This window comes from Excalfactoria chinensis, chromosome 1, assembly GCF_039878825.1.
Source record: "Excalfactoria chinensis isolate bCotChi1 chromosome 1, bCotChi1.hap2, whole genome shotgun sequence".
Taxonomy (NCBI): domain Eukaryota; kingdom Metazoa; phylum Chordata; class Aves; order Galliformes; family Phasianidae; genus Excalfactoria; species Excalfactoria chinensis.
Window position 1 is genome coordinate 149,866,291 of NC_092825.1, and position 17,066 is coordinate 149,883,356.

Consider the following 17,066-nt stretch of genomic DNA (forward strand, 5'->3'; position numbering starts at 1 on the left):
TCTGAAGTTATTGGATATTACTACTAGTGATATTTCAAGATTACAGAAAACCTGGAGATATTTTGGTTTAGGAAGAGAACTGGAGATATCTGGGGATAATCACTGAGTAACTCATCTAAGAAAATGAATATAACAACAAAAATACTAGAACTTGATATTTGGCTTGAATTTCGTTAACTTTGTATATACACTGAGAATAATCTGGAAGTAAATACTGTAAATAAGAATATATATGTCTCTGGATTATTATTAGGAAGTTTTTCTACTCTAAAACTCACATGGATTTGTGGAGGAGTAAATAACTAGCAAAGACAGATACAATTTTTAATCTGGACTTTAGAATTTAAGCATATTTATTCTTCCATAATTTTGTGTTATCCCGTCTTTTAACTGCATGATCTGTTTTCAGGTCTTCAGGTAACTTTAAATGCCAGTTTTATCTTTCATAAATAGCAGCATTTCAGTATAGTTCACCTATTTCAAAATGTGGAGAACTTTAATCGTTTTGGATTGTTAATATTCTGAAAGATGATTGGATTGTAGCTGGTGCTACAATCCAATAAGTCCATTACAGGTTTCATAGAATCCCTCCTCTTGAGTATGCTTCAGATCACTGACACTGAGATATTTTATGTGGCACATTCCTTGTTTATTCACTGGCTACTAGAACCACATTGTTTAAAGCCGGAAACCTTTATCAAGGTCCATTTACAAGAGATCAGATTCCAAACTAATCTAATGCTTTCTACGATGGCAACAAAAGCCTGAACTCCACCACACACATTTTAAACACATTGAGCTAGATGGGTAATTGATATTTCCTTTTTATCCACAGATTTCTTTATTATTAATTATTAGAAAGTGATACCTCTAGAAAATGACTCAGGTCTTCAGATAGCTGATTTGCTCTGTGCAAATGTTTCTCTCTACTTTGATAACAGCTGTAGACTAGCATGAGTGCATAACTGACTTGGGCGCAACAATCAATTTGCTCAATTTGTGGTGATTCTATCCATTTCAACGACAGAGGAGGTGGTCTAGTTAGTATTTAAAGGTCCTTTTCAGCCCAAACCATTCTAAAATTAATTCTATGAATATGCTGCACACTGTTTATTCTTTCCTGTTAAATTCATTTTTGTTAAAATGAAGATAAAAGAATGTGATAGGCAGACATATAGGATACATATGTATGTCACATACAAAAGTAAAAATATTGAAAAATTACATAATGTATATACAAATAAAAGGCATAAATATATCAATATTTGAACATATGTCACATTTCACAATCTATATATGTATGATGTGTATGAATTCAGTTATAGATTAGTATAGACAATAGATACACTCAAATAAAAATGCTACACACCATGCCTGTCCTGAAGACATGATTAGTATTTCTCACCTCACAAGATCAGACTTTTACTGGAGAATAGACGGTGATCAGGACAAACATCTCTTTAATTTAGAACACTTCACTTTAAAATCATAACATTCAAATTAAGTACATGTTGACTTGTTTTACTTTTCCTGCATGTACTAATGCTCAGGTGTACTGCAGCTGCTTACAAAGCTTAAAAAAAACATGCAGTAGTTAAATTAATATTATTCAGCTATCTTACTGACAATAGCTTCCACCAACAAACAGCATTCTGCCAATCTTTCTCATATCAGATACTACCTTTTCAAGCACTGAATACTGCCTTTTCATATTCAATAGAGAAATTATTCACCAAAATTTGATTTTATGATAAAAAATTGACAGAATCTTTCAAATTGAGACTCAAGTTGTTTTTGACTGACAGCAGATTCCTGTTTGTGGCATATTAATAGATCAGAAAATGTGACCATGTCAGAAATACTGCTGTCTCACCAGGTTACCTGTAAATCAATTCAACAAAATATTTAGATCAAATACCATAAATATTTAGGTTTTAAAGAAAAAAATGATAGTAAATGATTGTGACCATGGGAAGCTGTATAAATATTTTACTTTCCCCATCCATCATCACCTTTTGGGAATACATCTATATATTTAGACAATAAAATAAAGAGCTACACAATTTCATGCTGAAAATGAGTATTAGCCCAAATACTTGAATACTGATTGTACTTTGGTCTCATTAAGTAATCCAGTCAAATTTAGGAAGTTCATTTGAATCCTCAGTGCAATTAGATGGCCCTGCTAACATTATATATCTGGGGGGAAAAAAAAAAAAAAAAAAAAAGCTTTCTTCATGGCAGTATCTTCAGAGATGAGATGAGAAGACAGATGACTTCCATGTCATGGGAAAGGAAGGCATGGAACACAAGTATATAAAGACATGCTGTCTGTTCTCTCTGTGTCATAAAATCTGTCAAAATAACAATAGCCTCCTGGGGAGAATCTGCTGATCTGGTTGATCATGTGTTATTGGATTTGGATTCTCTCCATTTTCAAATGTTGATTTTTCATCTGTGACCAAAGAATGGAATCTGTATTTGAGAAGGTAAAACATTTACTCTTTATTTAATTATTAACAAAACATGAATATAAATATAATTATTGGGTATGGAAGTTAGTGCTTATTTGTTTGTCCTCTTACCCAAGAAGGTTACTGTCTAAACTCGAACTGTCTGAAGTTGGGAATACAATGTGTAGTTCATGGTCTGTTTCTTTATTTGTTTGTTTTTAATGACAGAATGTTTTATACAAGAAAAACAAGCCAGATATTAGTTTGCATCTTCTGTATTTCTAAAAGCTGTGATACATTTGGCCTTGATTGTCAGTGAAAGTTTAGATACAGTACAATTTTATGCTATATTTGCTGGTATATCCATCTTTAGAAACAGAAAGTACTTCTGGATTATCCAGTGAGGCTACTTTCTATTTATTTATTTATTTATTTATTTATTTATTTATTTATTTTAATACAGGATGTAAGGTTTCACCCGATTAAATATTCAAGAAAAGGTTATGATAAATAACACAGCTAGTTGTTTATAGTCAGTGAAGAGAACTGAAGGTTTGAGCTGTTCGCAAGGTAGCACTGCACTATTCCTGACCATAGCTGCTTTGGAACAACTGTGATGGCAGCTTCCTACTCTCTTGATGGCATGGATGGTGTCTCAATTCTGTGGCTTGGCTGCAGAATGGTCCTAAATACCATATTTGTCTTTTCATCTGTTTATAAAAACTAGACAATGCTAATGAAGCTTGACCCTTAGTATGTTGCAAGTTAGGTCTAAGTCTGTGCAATACAGTTAGAAAATGGACTGTATGCATTCCATCTTTTATAGACAACTGAGTACTAGAATTTGGTTAAATCTGTGACTGGAAGCAACCAAAATGAGCTACCACTAGTCTATTAAAAATACTTTCTTACTCTGAAACATCTCAAAGCACTAAGACCCAAATAAATTCAGTATTAAATAATTTCTGTATAAATAACTAGAAATAAAACAGTAGTAATATTATCATACAGTCATAGAATCACAAGGTTGGAAAGGACCTATAAGATCATCTAGTTCAACCATCTTCCCTTTACTATACCTACAGAAAACCCCTAAACCATATCTCCTAGTTCCCTATCCAGATGCTTCTTGAACACTGCCAGGGATGGCAACTCCACCAACCTCCCAGTTAAACAGTAAAAGAGGCTATTCCAGTGCCTGAACTCTTTCTGAGAAAAAACGTTCCTTCTTATTTCTAGTCTACACCTCAGACAACCTCAGCTGAGCTGATTTCAAGGGTGTTCTTAGATGGCAAGAGCAGGGAGTCTTCATTGTAGACTAAACTTTCCTTTCCTAGACAAACTAATTCGGAAGACTACATGGGATTGCTGAAAACTCTAAACTACTAAACACTGTTGAAATTCCTTATGAAATTCCTTTTGTACTTTCTCTAAGTGTATTTGCTTAGGCATAGCAGCATGCAAATGGCCTTCTGGCATCATCATCTAGTTAAACAGTAAAGGAGGCTTTTAGTTCATATCTGCAGAAACAAGCTACAGAATTCCTTCCAAGGAATATGTAAGTAAACAGGTCTAGGTAAACATGTTGTAGTCTCTGAATCATTGTAAAACAAATTCAAATTTTTGGAAGGTATAACTTCTAGAAAGTTGTCTTGCCCTAGACAATGCAAGGAGAAATTTGTCCAGGCTGCCAGTGCATCAACATGTGGACTGCATGGTATACTACTTAGAATCATAGAATCATAGAATAATTGAGCTTGGAAGAGAACACTGAGATCATCTAGTCCACCTGCCAACCAGTCCCAAACACCATCCCATCTGGTTTGATGTGGTGACGGTACGCTTTGTCTAAAAATAATTGATAATATTTATAATTGGTAAATAGGCCATGCAGTACCATGTTTCAAAACACTCCTTGACATCCAGTGCTTCCACTGATTTTTAGTGGTGTTATTTGCTTGTCACATATGAGCATGGGGGAAGAGATTTCATGTTGTAACATGTCTCCCAGTCTCCCTAATTGTGCCAGTAGCTGCTGTTTATTTTCTGGAATGTCTCTAATTGTCATGTGCTTCAAGGAACTGAATGTTTTCAGAAACATTCTTCTTGTAACTTGCGACTTTTGTCCGCATCTTTTGCACTTTGTCAGCTCTGGTTCACAGTGCATCTGTGCATCTCTGCAATTGCTCCTACTTCTTGAACACATACATGTGGGAAAGCATTTATGTGTTTATACGTGTTGGTCAATGCATAAAAAATAATCTTTCTAGCAAAACTGAAGTTAATTTTGGTATGTGGGAGAAATGGATCTGAATCACTCGGAAAGAAAAGGGAACTGCAGTGGAGTCACTCATATTTCCAGAAATATTCTAACTATGAGTATGCTCTGTGCAATGTTTGAAACAAAAAACAGATGACCTTTCTGTAATCAGCCTGCAGATATAAACTAGAGAAAGAAAAACAGCCTACTGCAATCATTCAAAACTAGAATGTCTTGTCATGCGTATGTTAGTTGTACTTTTAAAAAGCCAACCACACTGAGAAATTCAAGGTATGAAGGAGGGGGAATATTTACATTCATAACCCTGATTCGATTTAGGCATGAAGCTTTTAGGTCATCAGAACACTGAGGCAGTTCTGTGCAGAAACAGAATTTTAAGTACTTGAATATTCTTGTATTCCAAAACTGATCTGCCCATGGAGCTGAAGAAGTTGTCATGCATAATTTTTTTGGAATTGTACTTTGAATCTTGGCCTCCTAAAGTTTAGTGGAAACCACTTGGTTCACTTAAGTGTTTCACATAATTGTGTAGAAAATCTTTTTTTTTTTTTTTTTTTTTTTTTTTTTTTTTTTTTTTTTTTGTCTAGCTTTCCTGCCTGTTAAGAAATTGCTTTACTAGGAAAATAGTTTGTTGAATTTCTGTATTCTAAGCAGTGCCTTCCACACAGTCTCTCTCCTCAGTTGACTATCCATCTTGTTGGAAATGATTCTAAGTAGGTAACAATTCTAACAACTTATCTTTGATAAATAATGAAGATATAGGCTAACCTTACAGTATTGTTTGATGGTAATAATGGAAAAGAAGCAAGGACAAAACAGAAAAAACAAAACAAAACAAAACAAAAAAATGCAGGGCTTGATCTGCACTTGAGTGCAGAACGTGGAACACCAAGAAGAGAGAGAAACAACAGCTTACAAGGAACTGGTGATTATTCTACTAAAAAAAAAATAAAAATGCAGCAGTAGTTCATACAGCAACCTTAGAACTGGGTGGTTGAGGACTATGACATTGTTTTAACAGTACTGCTTTAACGGTACTGACTCTTTCAAGTGGAATAGGCATGTAATAAGCTATTGGAAAAATATTTTTGCTGTAGTCACTGAAGAATCACTCTGCTAATAAACAGTACCAAGAGAGCACTAGTAGCATAACATGTATGTGATTTTCAGTCTTGGATTTTTCTTACGAGACTATAAAACAGGTTGTCATTCATTTCACTGATATCCAAATGAGGAAAATAAATAAATAAATAAAAGTATATTTGTTATTATAAACTGATTTGCAGTTTATATATTTATTATACAAAGTAATTGCAAAACCTCCAAGAAATGTAATACTGTCATTTCAATTCCAATATATGTAGAAAATTCTGTAAAAAATCATATGGTCTCAGAAAAGATTGTTAAGTAAAGCAACCCATGAAAGCTTTAAAAAAGCTTTCTGTATTTGAGCTTAAATAGAGCTGAAAATGTTGTGACTGTTGTTCTTTTCATATTACCTCTTAAACAGAAAAGTTAAATAAATATGATAGTCTGAAACAAAGCTGTAGTCATGCTTGTATCCGCTATTATTTTACTTTATTTTTATTTATGTTGAGAACACAAAGCCTCACTAATTTGAACTTATCATCTTGACTCTTTAGCACTGAAGAAAGAATTTTCTGGCTTTAAGCAAGAGTGTTTTAAAGAAGCAGGTTGAAAAGCAGCTGGTCAACACACCAGAAGCTACTTGCTAATTGCAGCAGTAAGTTAATCAATGAAATAACAGTTCAGCTTCAGGGTACAATAAAAAGTGATAAAAGACCACACCACTGGGGTATGACTTGCCATTTAGTGGCATACATTATTTTTCTTCTTACACCTGTCTGCTAATGAGGACACAAGTCAGGCATCTGCTTGTCAGCTATTAAACAAAATAATAACAAAAAAACATTTTGGGGTAAGATCTGATATGAATATTTACAAAGACAATTTAAAGGAGTATTTGTTATGCATTTCTGTGTTTGTTTTCAAAACACTGAACTTCAGAGACAGATGGCTTGTACAGTTTATCAGCATTTGTGTCATTATATATTCAAGCAGCCAAGACTGATAACCAGCCTCATGTATTACGAATTGTTCAGAGAACAAATACTTCGAAAAAAACATATCAGGAAAGTACTTCGCTGTGGAAAAAAATGATACAGAAAATTCAGCGACATTTTTATGAAAACAAATGTATGCATTTATAAAGCAGAAAGAACAGGGTTTTGGGGTTTTATTTTAAGTGGAAACATTGTATGTAGTAATGAAACAACTTCAGAAAATTGGGTAAAATCTACAGTTGATCTATGGTAGAGGAGAATGATAATTATTATTACATGAAAATTCTGCTTCACAATACAAAGCAGCCAACTCTTCAGAAACTACCCATGGAAATGGAAGATTTATCTTCCATCATACTCTTCATGATCATTTTGCTTTATGCTACTGAATAACAATCTGAATGAGAGTCTTAGAAAAAAATAAACCGTTTATAGATGAGAACATAATTACACAAAATCTGAAGAAAACCATATATATATATAATTTTTATTTATATATTATATTTCTTTTCTTGATGAGGTCCTTTTTTTTCTTCTCAAAATTTATTTTCAGTCTTCCTTCAGATTCTCACACTAGGACGTTTTTAAAGTCCTCTAAATTGTCAACATTCCCATTATTATCAGTGATAGTTAGAAAAACATTGTGTTTGCATCTAAGAGCTTTAACTGGAAATGAGGTGTGAAAAGCACTGCACACATTGTGAATTAAGCTGCCTTCTCCTGAACCAGTATCATTTAGCAGTTCATCAGCAAAATTATTACTTAAAATAAACAAACAAACAAACAAACAAAAACTTAAAAATAAGCAAACAAGCAAGCAAACATAGAAATAAGCAACTGCTATGCATTTATTTTCCCCTTGTCATGTCTTAAAACAAAAGTGGTTAAATAAATATTTCTAATAATGTAAGAGATGATGCTTTGCATTTTGTAAACTTAAACTTCACAATATTTTAATAAGGCAAGAAAAATTTCCCTGTATTTTACAAGAAAAGAAAGAATGAGTAAGAGTACTTGAAAATATACACACTCACCTGACAGAAATCCATATCCTCTTCCTAAATATAGGCAGGCATTTCATTCACAGACTTGATATTCAGGCACAAGTAGAGGTGTATCCAGACTTGCACTAAAAATTGTAGAAGGCTAGGGTTGCCCTGGAATTCCTAGTCTTCTCATGAGAGTAGAAGGCCTCACTGCCCACAGCTACCAACGACAACAACAACAACAAACATAATTCATACCTTATGGAGGCTTATGTTTTGAATTTTTTTAAAATGAACAGAAGTAAATAATATATCCCTTTCAGAACTGTAGTACTGAAGGCTCCGCTGCTTACCTCTTATTCCCTCTTATTCCACTGCAGACTGGAAGCACAGAGTGCATGCACTGTATTTCTTGGAATGTGTCATTCTGTGGTTAATGTTATTCTATGTGTACTGAAGGTTTTAATCCCTGTCAGACCTGAAGTCCTTAGTCAGCAAGATTGTACTGTATTGTGAAAGCAAGATGTCTAGAAATAGTTCTGGAACTTCTCACATTCTTCCTCTGAAATGGAAAACAAAACAAACAAAGAAACAAACTCAACAACAACAAAAACCAGCACTAAAATCAAATTTCTATTGTCACGCTAATATATAAATAATTTTTCGTTTTTTTAATATCTGTAGTTTAACTTTGGAAATGTTAACAATAAACTATGTTCACTTCCTTTATAATATTATAATATTACAATATTATAATATTTGTGCTCCTTCCTTCCTTCCTTCCTTCCTTCCTTCCTTCCTTCCTTCCTTCCTTCCTTCCTTCCTTCCTTCCTTCCTTCCTTCCTTCCTTCCTTCCTTCCTTCCTTCCTTCCTTCCTTCCTTCCTTCCTTCCTTCCTTCCTTCCTTCCTTCCTTCCTTCCTTCCTTCCTTCCTTCCTTCCTTCCTTCCTTCCTTCCTTATATATACAAGGAATACAAGTTATACAAGGAATGCAGAACAACTGTTATTGTAGTTTATTGCATTTTATTGCATTATTGTAGTTTATTGCATTTTTTCAAGACAACAGTATACTGTAAATTTTCCAGATATTCAAAATAGGTGATATTCAGAAATAAGAACAGAACAAATTACATTTGAACATGCAGAATTAGATCTTATTGCATTTCCTTTGCATGTGTGAAAGCAGCAAGTTGATAATCTGTGGAACTGACTACTATACATTATTATGTGTCAACTTAAAAAGAAAAAAGAAATCTGTGGAAAAAAAATAGCAATTATTAGATTAATTGGGATAATCTGAGTGCTCAGGAAGAGACCTGTTATTGTGGATAATTTATTGTACATACATAGTGCGCAAGAAAACAAAATATTCTTCAGCATTGTAATGCAGAAATCTTTGTTAGTGTCCTCACTTATTTGCATACCATTTATATTGTTTTAAACAACTTTTGTGTGTGTGTGTGTGTGTGTGTGTGTGTGTACGTCATTGACATTTTTCTTTTTTTATACCACTTTTCAACATGCTTCCTGACTTCACTTTTCCCTTCTCCCCCATAAAATTCTTTCTCAAAAATCAGTCTATAATTTCTTTCCTGTTACTGGGCTTTTTAATCAAGGAAAAATGTCTCTAGCTCTTCAAATGTCTACAAAATTAGCTAGCTGTTTTACTCTGAAGTCAAGAAAAGTCATCTTAAAATATTCTCAAAATTACAACACTTAGCAAATATATTTCAGATACTGAGAAATATCTCACAAAGACACATGAAGTAGATTTTCTACATTTTTTTCTGGCTTGTCCTTCCTCATAAATGCAGTCCGATTAGATGAACAAGTTCAGTCATTTAGGAATACACTATAACAGAGAGGAATATAGTGTACTGAAGATATGGGTGACCTATCTGCTAGACTGCAAGATGCCTGCAGATGACCAGATGTCCTTGTTGGTGTGTGGAAAATGATGAAGATATTTAGTATGTGTAGTACGTTACTGATCTTAAGTTCATTCTCCTGTGCTCTCATATTTCTGACTTACAAATAGTTATGAAAACAATTCTTTATGATGAACAAGATTTATATAACCTGCCTTTTTTATTTACCCCTCATTTTAATGGTTGCTGAGATGTGTGTTAATGGTCAGAAAAATTACAGTTTTTACTCTGTTTTCTGTTGCCTGTTGGAGTTTTTGCAATATTTTCATGTTTTTGCAGTAAATCCTAAAAGATTTTACTTCTCTGCCACTCTTTGGGAGTATGTATCAGAGCTTTATTTATTCTGTAGATGTCTAGAACTATGTACTAACCTATGTTTGTGAAATAGTAGAAATATAGAAACTTTCAGTATTCAGATAATGCCTTTGAGCAGGCACACTTTCAGATAGCAAAATGCCTAGCATTTTGACAGTTTGCTGTCAAATTGCTAAAGTGTTAAAGGCATAAGGTGGGATAAAAGCAAAATAATTCATCCAGACTATGGACCTTTGCATGTATAAATTCTCACTCAGTATTTGCAAGAGTGATATTTTCACCTACCTAGTTTCATATTCTCAGCGTGACTGAAGAGTTAAGTTTATTATGAGTAGAACCTAAGACTAATAATTGAGGAGTAATTTAATCATCTTTTGAAAACTGTGTATGCATACATGTAGAGACTTTATGTCCAGAGAGTACACTGCCTACAAAACAACCACTCAAAAACCATGGAAAAGTATCTAGGATTTACCATGAACATAACAAGTTTTGTGAAAGACACAATATATTTTTTTCAGAATTATTGTTAATTTTCTCAGGAATTATATGTATACATGTCATGTCAAATATCAAAATCTAATGTTATGTCATTTTTTCCCCCCTCCTTTGTCTTTCTTTTTTGTTGTTTTTTTTGTTTGTTTGTTCTTTCACAGATGGGCCTCTTGGGCCAAGAGGATTAGCTGAAGCTACAGAGATGTGTACTCAAGAATGCCTTGTTTTGGGTCATTCAGATAACTGTTGGATGCCTCCCAGCCTGGGTCCATACCAACAGCCAAAGTCTCCTATGTCTACCTTTGCACCTCAGAAAGAATGGGTTAAGAAGGACAAATTAGTTAATGGACACACACTGACCAGGACCTGGAAAGAAGATAGCAACAGAAACCAGTTCAGTGATCGAAAGCAGTATGGTTCCAGTGAGGGCCATTTCAACACTGGCAATCACATCACTGACATTCCTCTGGCCAACTTGAAGTCTTATAAACAGGCGTCAGGAGCTGCTGAGAGTCCAAAGGAGCACCAGCTATAAGAAATGGTTACTTTGGGCCAATGACTTTAGCCTACTTAGACTTGCTAATACTATGTGTGTGTCAGAGCTTTATGTACTGGGTAGATGTTTAGAACTATGCTTTGCCTAGCAGAGATATGCATATCTTTATGTTAGCACCATGGAAGATATGACGTTCTGCAAGATGAAAGACTTCCTACTAGTTGTGTGGTTTTGTTAAATAGACATGATCAAACTCTGCAGCAATCTCTCCAGTCTGAGAAAATTCCTTTATTGCTGTTTTTTTTTGTTGTTGTTGTTTTTTGTTTTTTTTTTTTTTTTTTTGTTGTTGTTGTTGTTGGTTTGGTTTTTTTGACCCTGGACTGCTGCTATGAACAACAGAAGATGCATTTTGAAAGTGGGAAAGCAAGAAAGTTCATTGAATTGCAATGATAGAAAAGAATATCCAGTTAAAAAATCAAGTTTTTGTTTTCATTGATCTATGCTGGGACCATTATACTTGAGAACATATTGCAAACAAAACAACTGAAACTGTAAACATTAAACCTACTGTGCTATTAATGCTAGTGGACACTTTTAAGCCAATTAGTGTTCAAATACTTGTAAATAGAAACAATTATTACTTACAAAATTATGTACTTATAACATTAACTTGAAAAGATATGTTAGCATTTCTGTGTTTCAGAGTTGCTTTTTACTTGCTTTCATTTGCTTCCCGTTGTTTTGCTTTCATTTTCAGTGATGATGTTTCTGTGTTAGTAATCTGTCTGACACACAGTGTTCCAAGGAACTTAAAACACTTGTGTTAAAAAAAAGAAAAGAAAAGAAAAATGAAAAAAAAAAAAAAAAAAAAGAATTAAAAAAAAAAAAAAAGGACTGATGAGGTGGAGAGAAGGTTGCTGGTATGCTGATAGAAAGGAGGGCAAGAATTTTTATTTTTTTTATTTTTTTTTCCTTTCTAGTAGCAGCAAATGATCCTGGCACTAAGACAGATTTTTATTATTTTATTATTATTATTGTTTTCCAAATATTAAGCAGTGAAAGAATATATGTAAGGGCTTTAAAAAATTGCAACTTTTTTTTTTTTTTTTTTTTTTTTTTAATTTTACCTTCCATTCTGTTTCATAAAACAGGGAAACTGCAAAGCAGATAAGTATTTAGATTTTTGTTGATACAGTGGGTAGGGGTGAAAGCTGCTAATTTGAAATCCTTGATCAAGTTAGCTGCAATCTGGAATTTAATGAGTGACAGCTGACAGTGATATCAGCTGGAATTTTAAAGGAAATTATAAAGGAAGAAAATATAATAATCATGATTTTTGAATGGGGCAAGTGTGTCTATACCTAAGACAGTTTGTATTGCTGAAACAGCAGCATTTGTGTGAATCTTCATCTGCGTTAACGTTGTAGTAACACAAGTGTTTTTAGACCATAGCCAGAGAATATTTAATGTGTTGTGCCTTCATGATGTAACAGAGCATTCTCCTGGTAGGCTAGTTGGGGGAAATAAAGGGTTAAATCTCTAATTATTGCTGTTTAACTGTTTGTTATCATAGTTGGTCAATGCCTGGCAGGTACCAGTATTATGTCACCTCCGTCAAACCAGCAGAGTGACTACCAATGTTAATAAGATCTAAGTTGCACGCAAAGCAAATCCAAATCCAAACATTCTTAGATTGTTTTTGTTAAAGCATGACAGATTATTTACACAAATAAATAGCATGCAAAGTTAAAAAAAAAAAAAAAGAAAAAAAAAAAAGTCCTTGCAGAAAAAGAACAAAACGAAAAAAAAATCAAACACACAGAAGTTACTTATGCCACAGTGAAACATCAGTCTTAAAATAACAGTTAGATAACCTGAAGGTGATTTTGTTCTTATCACAAACACTTTTTTTTTTTTTTTTTTTTTTTCCCTTTATTCTTTTGTGTATAGTAATTCACATTATTTTCTTCCTCCGCAATATAAAAGGCATTAAATGGGTTAGGGGTGCATTGCTTATTGCAGTACTTATGTCAGTTTGTGAGGGGTGTTTGGTGACTTTGACAGAATAAATATCTAACCAGTTATCCTTGTTACTGCTTTGCCAGTTCAACGTTATTTAGTTATTCAGCTCTTGCAATAAATGTTCTGAATTCCTGTTTGTGTTGTGTTAGTTCTTGGGCAGATGCCTTAGGGACATTATTCCTATTAATTTCTTTCTTTCCTTTGTTATTTGTTTCTTTGTTTAATTCTGAATTTCCAGATTTTTATTTAAGCATATCATGGTCCATTGGTTCTTATACATAGGTATAAGAATGGAATATGCACAAATGATAAATGCAGAGGTTAATATTCTGTTGTTTCTGTAGTAAGTAGGAGTTTATTTAAAAGCAGTTCTTTAAGTAGCATAAAGTTTTACTTACCCAGCACAAAGATGGCATAATCTGGCCCAGATTATTCATTAGATATACATTAAACACGTGTAATAAGCATACTTGTGCAAGTCTTTGTACAGCTAGCGTATGGAAAAGTGAGCACTTGCCACACCTCAGTGTTTCTTTTGAGAACAGAGAGAAAGTATTTTCAAAACACAGCAAACACTTTCTTACAAGAAAGTGTGCAAGATTATATAATAACTTTTGTTGCAGCATGGTGGAGGAAAAAGAATAAGGCAAGCAAACTTGAAAATGAAGTAACAATAAAAGTAACCTATTTTTGAACATGCTGAGTTTCAATAAACAAAAACAGAAATACAATAATTATTTGCAAACTCAAATAACACCAACTATTTTAAAATTTAAGTGCCTTTTAAAACATATTGTATTTGAAAAAGAAATCTCTAAAGGACAGAAATTTCCTTCTTCACAAATAAGAACTCACAATGATGTTAATAATGCCAGAGAAAGAGTATTTTTGCTGCCATCAACCTGTGTAGGAAGAGCACAAATAAATATGATTAAAATTTCTTGCAGGTAATATTTTTCCCATCTTATTAATACTTTTTTTAATAGTTCTAAATATTTAAATCCTCACCCAACTTTTATATACTTATCATATTAAAACATATGATATTAAAACAAAACAAACATGCAATAAATAAATAAATAAATAAATAGCACTGAGGATGGGGTGAACCCAAGGGGTTTCACATCACCTGGAATTGGCTGTAAGACTGTATTCAGAATGCAATTATTCCTTTTGGTCAATCATCAATACTAGTACTGCCGTTAAAAAACAAACAAACAAAAAATACACACACACACACACAGAGAAAAATAAGAATATATATATGTAAAGAAAAATTAGATCTTGATTTAGTGATATTTGAGAAAAGAGACTTTAAAAATAAAAAGCTAATCCCACTGCACAGAATTAGAAGGTGAACCTTACTGAAGCTTACTACATATCTTTGCCTTTCTCATGCCAGTTCTAGCTTTGTTTCTTCAGCTACGAAGATCAGGTACCATTTATTTATTATTATTTTATGTACACATTTAATACTAAAAAGATAAACAAAACAAAAAGTTTTTTTTTTTTTTTTTCAAAGTTTCATTATTTTTATTGTCACTGACCAGAGCTGTTTGTCCAAATAGAAAGTTATGGATTTAGTTAACCCTTAATCTCTGTCTGTGTCAAACTCTTACTACAGTTTTTAGAACATCTTTCCCAAGCAATTGTCTTGAAAGACAGAAATGTACATGGAGCAGAATGAAGGAGTATATACATTATGGAGGACATCAATTTTAATGGGCATAAAGACACATTATTTGTCTAGTGTGATGATTAACTTTTAGCAAGTCATGAATAGGAATCATGATCAGAAAGAATCATTAGGACTTGAGCCCAGATTAGACAAGACTAATAAAGAAACTAAAAAATTGAATACATAAGTGACATAGACAAGAAATAGATATCTGTGTGAAAGTACTGCTGTGATAAATGCTGGTGAAGCTGACATGAGAAAGCAAAGAAACATGGAAAAGTGGTGCACAGTAGAGAGAACTTTTATCTTGAGATGTTTTGGAAAAATGGAGGTACTTCTGGCTTTCACAAAATAGGACACAGTAAGAATCATAGCACATGACAACCAGTAATGTCATGGGACCTTTGGGACTCATGACATGAAAGAAGGAATATGTGTAGTGTCTAACAGCCTTAGGCAGTAGTTTGGGATACCTCTACAGTAGGTTACAAAAGTATTTCTAATGACATGAGAGCACTGCAGTGGTATTATATCCAGTTCAGACAGAAGAACAAGTAGACTGTGGTAAGACTAATTGGCTGTGACCACAAAGTATTTACCTCATTCAGATGATAGATCTTCCTGATGGCATGTAGACTTGCCCTGAGTAAGATAAACAGTAAAAGTTCTCTTGAGCATGTGTGCTCACATATGCCAATTTAGATAGTGAAAGCAACTATGTACTCACAACATCATTTCTAAAAGCTCAGTTCTATCTTCTTTAATACAGTTAGGCATAATTGTGTTTCAAAATCTCAATTTTGTTTAATTTATATGCTTGCACTCCTTGATGCTGAGAAGAAAATCTTCAAAATGGAAACCAATTCTGGAACTGTACATCGTGTTTTATTCTGTAGAAAATATGATACAACACTACTCAGAGATGTAAATCAGTTAAATATAGTGGAAAGTCAAGCTCAGAATAAATTAATATTAGATTTTTAACTTTCACTGCTGATCAGTGAACGTTCCCATCAAATATAATTATCCCATAACACTACACCTAATTTTTTGTTGTGTTTTTGTAGTTGTTGTAGTTGTCGTTTTTGTATGTTTGTTTGTTTGTTTGTTTGTTTTTGGCTTCTCCTGTATTATTCTTTATATAACAAACTTTTTTTTTTTTTTTTTTTTTTTTTCCCCTTTTCTTTTTTTTTCCCCTAGTGGGGTCTCATTTTATTTTATTTTTTGTTTTCAATCAATTAAGCATAGCAAGATCATAACATGAAGGAACAGGTTCTGACTTTTCAAGCTATCATGAATCTCTTGTGAAGAAAAATGTCAGGATCTGGCCTATATTTACTAATAAAAATAGCAAATCCTTTAGTATGCAGTGGATTAGGAAATGTTTGAAAAAGAAACAGTCTGTAATCTCCAAAATGTGAAAACTCATTGTAATTGATTCATAAACCAAAATTAATGCTAATAAATGCAGAATTAGAAGCTTTTATTCATGTAGATACATCACTTCATTGAAGACTAATAGAATTTACATGCCAGTATGTATCCTTATCTTGCAAAATAGTGCACAGCTCTCTGAGACAATTAATGCAGTTAATTTCTCTAAAACATAACACCAATCATCCTTTTGTAGAAACTCAGCATTTCAGAAGACTGCATCCACAGAGAGAATAATATCACAGACATGCATGCCATATACTAAGTTTTGAAGTATGCAGTTCTGTAAGTGCAACACTTCATGTCTGTACCTACAGTTTTAAGTTTTACACTGCTACTTAACTCACAGAATCATAGAATCACCAACATAATTACCCAATAACAAAAGTATACCTTTAACTACCACAATGATCTCCATTTCTCATTTTGCATTAGAAAAAGAAAGAACTGAAGGAAATAAATGTCCCTTATCCATGACTTTTTTTTTTTTTTTTTTTTTTTTTTTTTTTTATCACAGCCATTTTTAAAATAACCTGTTGTGCCTAGGTATTGCAACACATTCTAATATTGCATGGCATGTAAATAGATACCTTAATTATTCATAATGATATGATTATATATACACATATATATATAGATTATATATATATATATACTTAAATATTATCAGTCACATAATTACTCAGTATTATTTAATGGAATTTTGGGATTATTGATTTTGTTGTTTGATGTACTTTAAAATGTATGAAGCAGCATATCCTCAAGACTACCCTCACCAATGCTTTTGATTATTTATTCATTAAATAAAGTGCTTTCTTTTGCTTGTTATAATCCTGTATGTACAACCATGTGATAATGTTAAATGGGTAAGTACTGTACGGGAATTATAACTGT

The 17,066-nt window shown here is 32.9% G+C and overlaps 1 protein-coding gene across 5 annotated transcripts in view; it reads left to right on the forward strand.

The window, feature by feature from the left end:
- PCDH9 (protocadherin 9) overlaps positions 1 to 15,882 on the forward strand; it is a 698,651-nt gene extending 682,769 nt beyond the window's left edge. For 4 of the 5 annotated variants that reach the window (XM_072356415.1, XM_072356433.1, XM_072356424.1 and 1 more), the window contains one exon: positions 10,704 to 15,882. In XM_072356415.1, the coding sequence (XP_072212516.1) occupies positions 10,704 to 11,077 (374 nt within the window). In that variant the 3' untranslated portion in view covers positions 11,078 to 15,882. The remainder of the gene's footprint in view (positions 1 to 10,703) is intronic. The other variant, XM_072356453.1, reaches the window with a different exon arrangement.
- The last annotated feature ends 1,184 nt before the right edge of the window (positions 15,883 to 17,066 follow it).